The following is an 11,795-nucleotide window of genomic DNA, read 5'->3' on the forward strand; positions in this document are numbered from 1 at the left end:
CTTCCGTGCTGTAAAATTGTGTGGACTCCAAATTTCTGTTAGCAAATGCTTTTTGAAAGTGCAGTTCTGATTGCTAGGTAGCCAATTGTAGTGACAAGTAGCTCAAAAAGTACAGGAAAAGATTGCGTGGAATTTAAAGCTTGGTTCTGAATGTTAAAAGAGGTGGCGCAACTTACTATCATACTGGGTTGAAAAGAATAAGGATTTTGACAATAAAAGCCTCTACCTGAACGGGGGGTTTCTCAAATCCTAGAGAATTATGAGTTACATGTTATCCAGTGATGCATGAACACTACTGCATCCAAATGCTTCTAACAGGAAGAAGGGATCGAGGTGGTCAAAGTAAGGCTCGTCGTCAAAATTAAATGTCGCGTCATTTGCAGGTACTATTGGAGAGTTTATATTATAATGAGAACTTGTTATGTCATCCATATTCCAAGGATCTGTAACTTCTCTGTTCTCTTCCTGGTTTCTTCTCTGTGTATCATGAGCCAAATTTTTCCCGTTGTCAATGCATATTGGTGGCTGAGGATAACAAGTCTGATTGATAACTTTCTTCTGCTTCTTATTATTCACATCATCGTCGTTGTCGTCGTCATTTTTCTTGTGGCTGTTTGAGTCATTAGCTTTTCTTTTATCTTGCAGGCCATTCTTGTTCAAATGGGTATTCCAGTAGTTCTTCACCTCGTTATCAGTTCGACCAGGAAGCCGACCAGCAATCAATGACCATCTGATTCAAGAAGTAACACGTTGAAAATATCCAAACATTCAGCAAGTTATCTCTCTTTACTGTAAGTATGGATTAAGCTTTTGAGAGGTTAAAGCAATACAAACTGACCTGTTGCCTAAAAGTTTATGCATACGGATAATTAGATCCTCTTCCTCTTTGGACATCTCCCCACGTTTTATATTAGGCCTGAGGTAATTCTTCCATCTTAGCCTGCAGCTTTTCCCACCTCGCATCAAACCTGAGAGGCAATGGAGGAAAGCTCACACACACTCACACATGAATGAAAACTCTAATTCCTGATATATGTGTAACATTTTTAAAAACTCCATCCATCGTGCTATAGAGTTCTGAGAAAGATGAATATAGTAGCGGATATAGAAATGGCTGGCACATTTTATATTGGTTATTAGACATTTTTGTGGCCAAATTTACCTGATTCCTGGGAGACAGTCGCCCAATTCCCTTCGCCATGAGTTTCCACATAGTTTCTGAGGATCAAATCTTCTTCTGGTTTCCACAAATTTTTCTTCAGCTGTTGCTTCATCTCTTTACTCTCCTCCATCACCTTTTTTCCTCTTTCAGGTTGGTGACAATACATTTACAGGGTGCAATGATGACAACTATGATTGGATTCTTCCTATATATGACAGCAAAATGGGCACCCAGCACTGTCAAATATTACTCGCAGAATGTTGAAATGGTGGGCCACGCATGCATCATCATTGCTCTCTTTGCGCTGGCAGATTGACGTGCGGGCCCTGGTTTGCTAAAAGCGTATCTGCCTGCTTCTCAATCAAGACAGGTAGTTATCTCTCTTCTTGGTGAAGATTATTGAGACCAGTTGCTAAAATAATAATATTTGCGGAGTTCGAAAAAAAAAAAAAAAAAATTTAGTTCTTGCCCTTATTGACAGGAGTCGTCTAATTACAAAATAGTTTCACTATAAAATGTGGCTCATTTGATTGAAAACAAGTTGTTACCCAATTTTCAAATATGGAAAGATTTTCACAACTTTTATTTTTTTTGTGTGTGTTTTTTTACTTGGCTGGGATTGGATGTCTTTAAAAGGTATATTCAACCAAAGATTTGTGAGGGGATAATTTTATTTTTCTTAATAAAAATTAAAAAACCACAAATGGGTATGAAAATTTGAAAAAGAAGCTCAATGATTGTTCTGTGAGGATGGATTTTTTTTTTCTTTTTTGGTGGTTTACTTATAACTTTTCGGTTTACGTGAAAATTGGATTATTTCTCTTTGCTTGGCTTCTGGTTTGAACGACAAAAATGACAGTTTTCCCTTCTTTTTTATATATACACAGACAAAACGAATACTTTGTTTTTTACTGTAGTTTTTTTATTTTGTTTTGTAAAACAATTTAAAAAAAAGTTATTTGGATTTTGTATGTATATCTTACTGTGCTTTTCATGTAATTGTTCACCACCCTTTATATTTCAAGTTTTCTTTTAAAGTTTCACTCTTATTGTAGTTTGATCCTTTTTTTTATCGCAGGGCATGGACACAATAAGAACAGTAAAAGAAGAAGAAGATAGAATGACGACAATGAAATTTTGGACCCTTTGATTTTGATTGTCGGTGAAGTGAAGGAGGCTTAAGTATTTAGCAAGCGTTCATGAGTGAGGCACTCGGAGAAAAACAATGCAGCAGCAGCAGCAGCAGCTTTTGTTGGGGGAAGCAAGCAGGCGATTGGGTACAGGTTTGAAAAGAGAAATAATTGAAGTGTTCTGTGTGTCATTGGCAGGCATTGGTACTGCGACAGAAGAGACTGATATGATTTCTCACATTGTCTGCCATTTTTTCTATTTGATTTATCTATCTGCCTGCAGGCTGCAACAGGGCGCTATTGTAAAGATTCCACATCCATTCATCTACACTGTGCTGCCCTCCCCTGCCCTGCCCTCATCACTCTCAGCTTTTTCCTTTTGCATATCTGCCTGTCTCATGCTTCTCCACCAGGTACACGCACACTCCCTCCCTACACACTCGTTTCACTCTTTCCACTTATCTTTGGCGTTTCCAAATTGTCCATTAATAAGAGCTTTTGTCTGTTTTTTACTTCGTTTTTTTGTCAAGGGGAAGGGATTTTGTTAACTCTTTCTTGGTTAAAAGCTAAAAATTTTGGTCGTTTGAACTTTCAAATTTGTGTCTAATAAGTCCTAAATTTTAAATTTACTATCCTTTGGGTGGAAAAGGTTCTTTTAACTTTTAAAATGCCTAATAGTTTCTTAAACTTTTAGTTGTGTGTTGTTTGATGGGTGTGTGAAGGATTAACTACGTTCTTGTTTTTTGGTTTTTCTTGGTGTGGTAAGAAAAAACGTGTTTGAATGATTTGTACACAAAAATATTACATGAAACAACTATCGGAAATGTCTACTAATTTCTGATAGATGGTTAGATGTTTTAATATTATCACTCATTTTTTTATCGAACTCGAGAAAGAATTAAAATACATGACAAGGTTAGATTTTTTTTTTTTTTTTTTTTTTTTTGTTCTTTCAGCTTTTTCAGTTGAAGTACATTATAAAAGCAAGGCCATGTAAAAATTGATTTCCATTTTTTTATAAAAAAAATCGCTTTTTCTTGTCCTCACTACCTATATTCAGTCATTTTTAGTGCTCTGACTCTCCACTTTCTCTGACTTCATCTCTGACTGCCATGTGTTTCTCTCTATTATTTTAAGTACATGGATAGATATAATATAAATTTTAAAAACTAATTAAAAATATGAATACTGTATTTTATATTTCTCCAATACTTGTATTGGGTCAAACAAATAGTACTCTTAATGCCTTGGAGGGAACCCTTCTCTTTGGATTTTATGATTTAAATTGCCCAAAAAAAAAAAAGAGTAAATCAATGTTCATAATCCAAATGTGTTTTTAAAGGGCTAAAATAATGTTTTTATGCAATTACCAAAATACACTTTTAATTTTCCTTTNGATCGATGATCATTCTTTAAATTAGCCCATGTGGGACTTTCATCCAACATCTCCCCTTAATCAAGACTCGATACTATGTTAGGAATTACAACTCTCTATAATGGGATGATATTGTCTACTTGCTTTGCTTTGAGGCCTTTGTCTTGTATGTTGAAAGTTTTTAAGAATTGTAAAAAAAACAATACGTAGTATTGAACATCTTTTAAAGTTTACACAACGCTCAGGATTAAATTGTCGTTCTTTTCTTGGGAAGCTCTATTTATGCTACATTGTCATTGTGTATCATTATCACGGTGACATATAACTAAGCTGAGAAAAATGTAAATTGAAATTCTTCCATCAATTCTCTTTTAATATTTAGTTGAGATATGCATATTAGTCTATTTAGTTCTTTAATCTTTTTTTTCNCTTTATGGGTTTGATTGAATTGAAAAGGGTTTTTTTTTTTTTAGTTATATTTGTTCTTTGTATTCTTATTTAGAAAATTTCGCCTGTTTTTCTAAAATTAAAACAAATTTTGAAAACTAATTATTTTATTTTAGTATCATGGATAAATGATGTAATTGTATAATTATATAATAGGCTATAATTTTATTTTATATTGCCGAGTGGTGAAAATAATTGAAGAACAGTAGGGAAAATAGTGTAAAAAGTAAAATATAAAATATAAGAAATTTGGTGTACCTAGAATTCAACACCAATAAAAAAAAACAGGTAGCAACTTTTAGGAAGTAAGAGCACAAATTCCGAAGCTTAGAAATGAAATGATTGGACAGAATTTGGGTTTTTTTTTTTTTTTTTTTTTTTTTTTTTTTTTTTTTNTTCTTTAAATTAGCCCATGTGGGACTTTCATCCAACATCTCCCCTTAATCAAGACTCGATACTATGTTAGGAATTACAACTCTCTATAATGGGATGATATTGTCTACTTGCTTTGCTTTGAGGCCTTTGTCTTGTATGTTGAAAGTTTTTAAGAATTGTAAAAAAAACAATACGTAGTATTGAACATCTTTTAAAGTTTACACAACGCTCAGGATTAAATTGTCGTTCTTTTCTTGGGAAGCTCTATTTATGCTACATTGTCATTGTGTATCATTATCACGGTGACATATAACTAAGCTGAGAAAAATGTAAATTGAAATTCTTCCATCAATTCTCTTTTAATATTTAGTTGAGATATGCATATTAGTCTATTTAGTTCTTTAATCTTTTTTTTCCTCTTACACGTGTGCGCATGGACCCACACGCGCACGTATCACAGAAGTCACAACTTCACAACTTCCCTTGCACTTTGCTTATTAACAAAGCAAGCTTCTTTTTTTTTTTTTTTTTTTTTTTTTTTTTTTTTTTTTTTTTTTTTTTTTNGTGATTTCAACACCACCTTTGCTTCAAAATTAAGGGACAAGTTTTGGTTATTGGTGTTGTTGGGAATTTTGGGATCAATTAGAAGAATAATGTTTTGGTTCTTGTTGTTGGTAGGAATTTTTTATTCAATTAGAATAATAATGTTGTTTAAAATGCCAAAAAAAAAAAAAAAAAAACCTNTATATATTTAGCAAAAAAAAAAAATGATATTATTATCATTTATTGTCTTAATCATCATTTAATAATTATAGGACGTATAAAGGAACTATTTACGAAAGAAAAAAATAGATAAATGGTAGAATTTTTCTTTTGATTCTTATACATGTGTATATCACTCTTAAATTTTATCTTATTTTAAAAATACTAAGAAATGTCATAATATGACACTTTTCGAGATTGTTCAAATCACTTTTTTCATCTCCAGAATTACTTTTAAACATGTTTACAATGATTCAAAATCAATTTTGACGGTATAAAAATCATGTTCAACAGTGTAAAATCAAATACAAATACAGATTGATTTTGAATGATTAAACCCATATTTCAAATATATATATATATATATATATATATATATTTTTTTTTTTTTTTNAAAATGATTTTAATTATTTTAAAATTGACCGTACCAAAAATGAAAAGAAAGGAAGCTTCCTTTACAATAATTTCATTTTTAGTTCTTTTTTTATTGTAATTGCTATGTTGTAATTTCGTAATAGTTTCATGGACTTATGTAATTTTCCAATATTTTTAGGAATTGACTTCGTTCCAACAATGGAACTTCCACATATCTTTATATTGTTTGATGTTATTCACTCTAAGCATAAATATTCACATTTTTTATTCTTATAATTATAATTTATTTTTCTTTTTTAGTATTTAGAAGTTTCGTTATCATTCACATAATTAGATTGAAATTTATCGAGCCCTCATCAAATTTTTTAGTCGATATGACCTACCAAACTATTCATATTATATTTTTTTAAAGGGTGAAATATATCTTCTCAAAAAAAAAATAAAAGTTTGAATGGTTAAATTATGTTTTTCTTTTTACTTTTTTTCTATATTAATTATATTTCTTTTTATAAATATTTAACTAGATAAAACTTCAATTATTTATGACCAAAAGTAGGAATCATTTCACACATAATTAGTCTTAAAATATTAAAACAATTTAATAAATATAAAATATTATTAATATTTATTTAGTGAATCTTTTTTTCTTTTTCTTGGGGCCCATTTTGCCAAGATTTAGGGTTCCCTTTTCCAACTTTTTTGCATCATTTCAAAAACCGATCATAATAATAATAATAATAATAATAATAATAATAATAATGTAATTAAAAAAAAAAAAAAAAAAAAANTTAAATATTTGTGGGGTTTTTTTTAATTTTAAAATACAGTTTAAATCCTTTAATTTTTGTTAATTTTTGTTAATTTTCTATTTCAGTCTCCTTTAGAATCTCAAGTCTTCCTTCAATTTTATTCACTNAGTCTCCTTTAGAATCTCAAGTCTTCCTTCAATTTTATTCACTTTCCATTTTGTTCTATTTTAGTACACTTTTTTTTTAATTATATTATACTTTATAATATACATGTTTGAAATAATGTTCACGATTTAAATAATTTTCTCGACATTTACAAAATTTAAAAAGTTACGGAATATTCCTACTTTTTTTTTTTTAGCTTCCAACGATATATTTGTAAATTTGAGTTAGTGATATTTCATCCTCCCCTATATGGATAATACACATTCCAGTTCAACGAGCCTAATTCTAATTGTTTTGTTTCGAAGCAAACTACGGGGCGGTTCGTCCTATTAAGATATTCACGATCAAGAAACACTGGATTCTCTTTCGAGTAGGCCCTGAAAGGAGAAGGAAGGCTGAAATGTCAACAGACGTCTATTATTGAATTCACCTGACCCGATACTGAAATACTAAGGACTATTTGGTAGTCAATTTGAAATTTATATTTCATATGTCATAATTGTGTTCAATAGCAAATTCAGAAATTAAATCTCAGCTTCATAATATACTCATAAGTCATAAAACTAATTACAATTACCCGATAAACAATCAAAATTTTGAGATATTTAAATCTATAGTCGCCAATATCATATCACTATAAAGATATATAGCGAGTCCAAAAATCAAAATAAATAGTCCTAACCATGAAATATCATATTATTCACGAAGTTTTGGTCTTAATTAAATTGATAAAAAAATACTCCAATCACTATCTTCATTAATTTTTTGAGTGTACCAAAAATTAACATTGACTTGGAACTTCATTAATCATAATAAATAATAAAATTCTTTTTTTTTTCCTTTTATATTTGTTTTAAATAAGTTTTCAACATTTTGAAGCCACTCAACCACAAATTAAAAAAGTATTGATTTATTTATTTATTTATTTATTCAAATTTATGAGAAACCCGACCCAGATCCACCGCGAGCAGATATTGTCCTCTTTGGGCTTTCCCTCTCGGACTTCCCCCTCAAGGCTTTAAAACGTGTCTAATAGGGAAAGGTTTCCACACCCTTATAAATGGTGGTTTGTTCTCCTCCCCACATACGACATCACAAACCCCATTTCAACAAAATTAAGAATTGGGAATTTATTTTTTTTGAAATTTCTCCATGGAAAATACACACCCAATTTCTTAACAATAAATTTGGTCTAAAATTTTAAATGCCATTATTTGACATTTTTCTTAGATTAAAATTTTGAATAATTATTTTATCTTTTAAAAAAATTTGTGTTTATTTTCGCCATTATATATAATATAAACTAACGTAAAAAAAAAAAAAAAAACTTATCCATGTCCTACCGTAGTATTCGGGGAACCAAGCTGGCTTAGCCACTAGCTTATTAATGTGACGACTCTTTTGGTTGATGGATTGATTTCGTCAATAAATACATCGTTTTCTTGCTTGTTGTACTACTGCACTTGACATAGTCGTCGATGTTTTTGTCGTTGGGTTAGATTCTCGATCTACCAACTATTTAAAATGTTAGCAAAAAGGGTTTTATCATCCAGAAAAACGGACGGTACTCGAGACCAAATAATACCTGCCAGAGATTGAACTCGGGTCGAGAATGGTCAATCATGTAATAAATATGTGTTGGAAAAAAAAATCAAACAATCTCTCCTCTCTGATTTGGCTGTGGAATTATTCCACAATTGTTAACATAGACCAGCATGTAGACAATCACACACTCCCATCATTCTAGATAAAAACGAAAGGGTCTGATTAGAACGGTTTAGAAAAATGTCGATCCATACGGAATAGACAGTTTCTCCCGAGATATTGACGATACGATAAAATCACGCTCCACGATACGATATGATAAGCGGTATAATGAGATAAGTGCAAAAGGTCGTTGTCTTATTTTAGAATACGTCTCTTACACGCTTGTTTTTTAATGGGCCAAAAAGTAATTGAAAGTGAGAAAATATTACTCTACTCGCGCGAGTACGGAATTTTGGTACTCGCCTGTTTTAGATGTGTACGTGTCGCTTCACCTACCTCAAGTGGGTTTGACTAATAATTAATATTTCAACTTTTTTTTTTAAATGAAAATTAATTGTTATATTCTAATTAATATTAAAAATTATTTATTGAATTTTATTAATCATGGGACTCTTTTTTGTTTTTAATTTCCATTAATTTCTTAATTTTTAAATTACTTTTATTTTGTCAATATATTATTAAAATATGTCTATTAATTATGGTTATATAAACTTAGCTAAAAATTTAATTAAAAATATAATATGAAATTAATGAATATAATCAATTCTTATAAAATTAAAATTTAAAATCATTTTTATTAACAAAGAAAAATATTTACATAATATATTAATTTTTTTGTCATTTTGCCGAACGACTATGAATAATGTCGTTAAATTTAGAAAATTAGCTATAGCTACATGAATTTTTCATAGCGCGTAAGGCGTTTTTATATTAAAACTTATTCACATTTGATGTGGACGTAACTCGATAATCTATTTTTTATTGTTTCCGGCATCAGTAATAATTATGTCGATGATTTAACCATCAAAATCACGCTAGATATGTAGCTGATTGAATTCTACGGTAGAAGTTAAGTATTAAAAAAATTATTCCTAACTTTAAAATTTTCTTGTGTATCCAACTTTATAAATCATAATGTTTTTGAAAAAATATGAAATATTGTGATTTATAAAAGATGGAAAAAGAAGGGAAAGAAAAAAAAAAAGTAAAGATAATAAAAAATCAATAAATATTTATAAATTAAAATCCCAAAAGATTACTTTTATTTATTTATATACAAAATTCAAAATCCAAAATCAATAAAAGTTTAATAATTAAAATTAAAAATCTTATGGATATTTCAAAAATTAAGAGATATAAGTTTTTTCTAAATTTGAAAATTATATATATTCAATTTTTAAAATTTTAAAAGAATTTTAACTTTATCTAATAAGTTAATAAAAATCTACAAATTTTAAAATTTAAATAAAAATCTACAAATTTTAAAATTTAAATAAAAATCTACAAATTTTAAAATTTAAATAAAAATCTACAAATTTTAAAATTTAATCGATCTATTAAATTTAAAATATTTTGTTATTTAGTAAATCCATAAATTAAAAAAAATATTAAAGTTCAATTTATAATTTAAAAGAAATTAAAGAATAAAATTAGTAAAAATAATCATAAAATAAATAATAAAAATGAGAAAAGAAAAAAAAAAAGCAATAAATAAAAGTCAGATTAGGTAGGCTGACGAAGTGACAGTGAGCGGTGCTGGATACGACGTCGTTAGGATGAGAGAGAGAGAAAAATTTAAGAAAGACAGTGACTGACACGTGTCCAAAATAAATGGTTTAGATTTAAAAATATATTTTTAATCGTCTTTTTCCGTGCCTTATATTTCAAACCAAATGTCCACGTTTTGCACGGCAATTCTTCGACTCCAAACCTCATCTTTCAGCGCGTGAATCTCACGCTCCTCTTTCTCTTTCATCCTTTTTTTTATTTATTTTTTATTTTTTGATTTCCCTCTTATTTTATAAACATTGACTGGCAAAATTTTTCCTATGATGGTGTNACAGTGACTGACACGTGTCCAAAATAAATGGTTTAGATTTAAAAATATATTTTTAATCGTCTTTTTCCGTGCCTTATATTTCAAACCAAATGTCCACGTTTTGCACGGCAATTCTTCGACTCCAAACCTCATCTTTCAGCGCGTGAATCTCACGCTCCTCTTTCTCTTTCATCCTTTTTTTTATTTATTTTTTATTTTTTTATTTCCTTAATTTTTATTCATTATTAGTATGTTTGGTTGGTTGGAAAAATGAAATGGACATTTCATCCACCATTGAATTGACCCATGCTTATTTGTTTTTCCTATAATAAGCGGTTTTAAACATTACGAGTCGTTTTCAGCACGCACGTTTTGAATCTAAAATTCAAGTTCATGAAGAATAGTTGTATAGTCCGTGTTTGGGAAGAAGAGCTAGATAACGTGAATTTGTATTCAAGTTTGTAAAGAGTAGCTATATGGTCCCGTGTTCAGAGAGAAGAGCTAGATAACATGACTTGTATCCAAGTTCGTGAAGAGTAGCTATATAGCCCATGTTCGTGGAGAAGAGAAGAGTTAGATAACATGAATTTGTATTCAAGTTCGTGAAGAGTAGTTATGTAGCCCGTGTTTCGGGAAAAGACCTAAATAACACATTCTTATTTATTTATTTTGCATCATTATGGGTCGTTTGGTACGCACGTTATGAATCTAAAATCCAAGTTTGTATGGAGTGATATATATTATATATATATATATTAGACAGCACGACAGTGAATAAAATATGTTAATTTAAGTTAAAGTAAGTTACGTGGTCGTATCGTATAAAATAGACTCAAGCATGGATTAATATTAAAGAACTAAATTCATTTCATACATAGGACTACGACATTATTTTTACTTAGCTCGAGACCAGTTCAATTTATTATAATTTAAGCATTAAAGTAGGTTGTACCGGTCAACCTCAGCTTACGATTCTTCGTCTCGAGCAAGTAAAATTAGGTGTACTTGCCAAAATTATGCCTCAATCAAAATTAATTCGTTTCCAAGTTTTAAAACATCGAGCTATCCAAATCTAGACCGTGAGTCAAATATTAATTAATTTTGTCTTGTTTTTCATTCTCGAATAATACAAAAAAAGAAGAAAAAAAAGAAAAAAAAGCAATGACTATAAGGCTATTTTCGTCTTTTCACTAATGGTTTGGTAAGTTAGAAAAATTAGGTGGGCGAAATTACAGCGACTAGTCTTCGCAAATCCCGCAAATGCAGCCGAAGATACACGCAAGTTCGAGCCATTTAAGACAAATATAAGTGGATTTACTTATCACTCGTTTGTCTCCAACCTATCAACTGATAAGTAGGTGAACGTATCTCAATGAGTTATCATCTCGTTCTCCGGTCGCGGTATTTAATTTGTTCGATGCCTCTGTTTCTTCGCTGCACGATTCTCTCTTCCAAATCCCTAACCCTCTCTTCTTTCTCTGTATAAAAGCTTCAACCAAACGAGCGGAATGAGAGAAACTAGAGCGAGAAAATTCACTGAAACTCTCTAAATTTCTTAGTCTTCGTCGTATTCGTCTTCATCCAAGACTTCCGATCTGACTTGCCAATCTCGCGGAGGTATTGCCTTTTTTTTTTTTTTTTTTTTTTTTTTTTTTTTTTTTTTTTTTTT

The 11,795-nt window shown here is 29.9% G+C and overlaps 2 protein-coding genes and 1 long non-coding RNA gene across 5 annotated transcripts in view; 2 read left to right on the forward strand and 1 right to left on the reverse strand.

Moving 5' to 3' along the window:
• Positions 1-122: 122 nt before the first annotated feature.
• On the reverse strand, positions 123-1,295 carry LOC111805248 (transcription factor MYB82). The gene is made up of 3 exons (XM_023690222.1): positions 1,163-1,295; positions 839-968; positions 123-730 (listed from the first exon to the last, which is right to left on the reverse strand). Exons 1-3 carry the CDS (start codon positions 1,290-1,292, stop codon positions 265-267), a joined length of 726 nt encoding a protein of 241 aa, XP_023545990.1. The 5' UTR covers positions 1,293-1,295; the 3' UTR covers positions 123-264.
• Positions 446-3,210, forward strand: LOC111805249. The gene is made up of 5 exons (XR_002816635.1): positions 446-538; positions 646-791; positions 1,313-1,532; positions 2,241-2,496; positions 2,576-3,210. It is a non-coding gene; the product is annotated as an uncharacterized LOC111805249 (long non-coding RNA).
• An 8,363-nt stretch (positions 3,211-11,573) lies between these two features.
• LOC111805224 (topless-related protein 4-like) overlaps positions 11,574-11,795 on the forward strand; it is a 15,856-nt gene continuing 15,634 nt past the window's right edge. For all 3 annotated transcript variants that reach the window (XM_023690183.1, XM_023690185.1, XM_023690184.1), the window contains exon 1: positions 11,574-11,743. The gene's annotated coding sequence lies outside the window, so the exon portion shown is untranslated. The remainder of the gene's footprint in view (positions 11,744-11,795) is intronic.

This window comes from Cucurbita pepo, chromosome LG11, assembly GCF_002806865.2.
Source record: "Cucurbita pepo subsp. pepo cultivar mu-cu-16 chromosome LG11, ASM280686v2, whole genome shotgun sequence".
NCBI classification, from domain to species: Eukaryota; Viridiplantae; Streptophyta; class Magnoliopsida; order Cucurbitales; family Cucurbitaceae; genus Cucurbita; species Cucurbita pepo.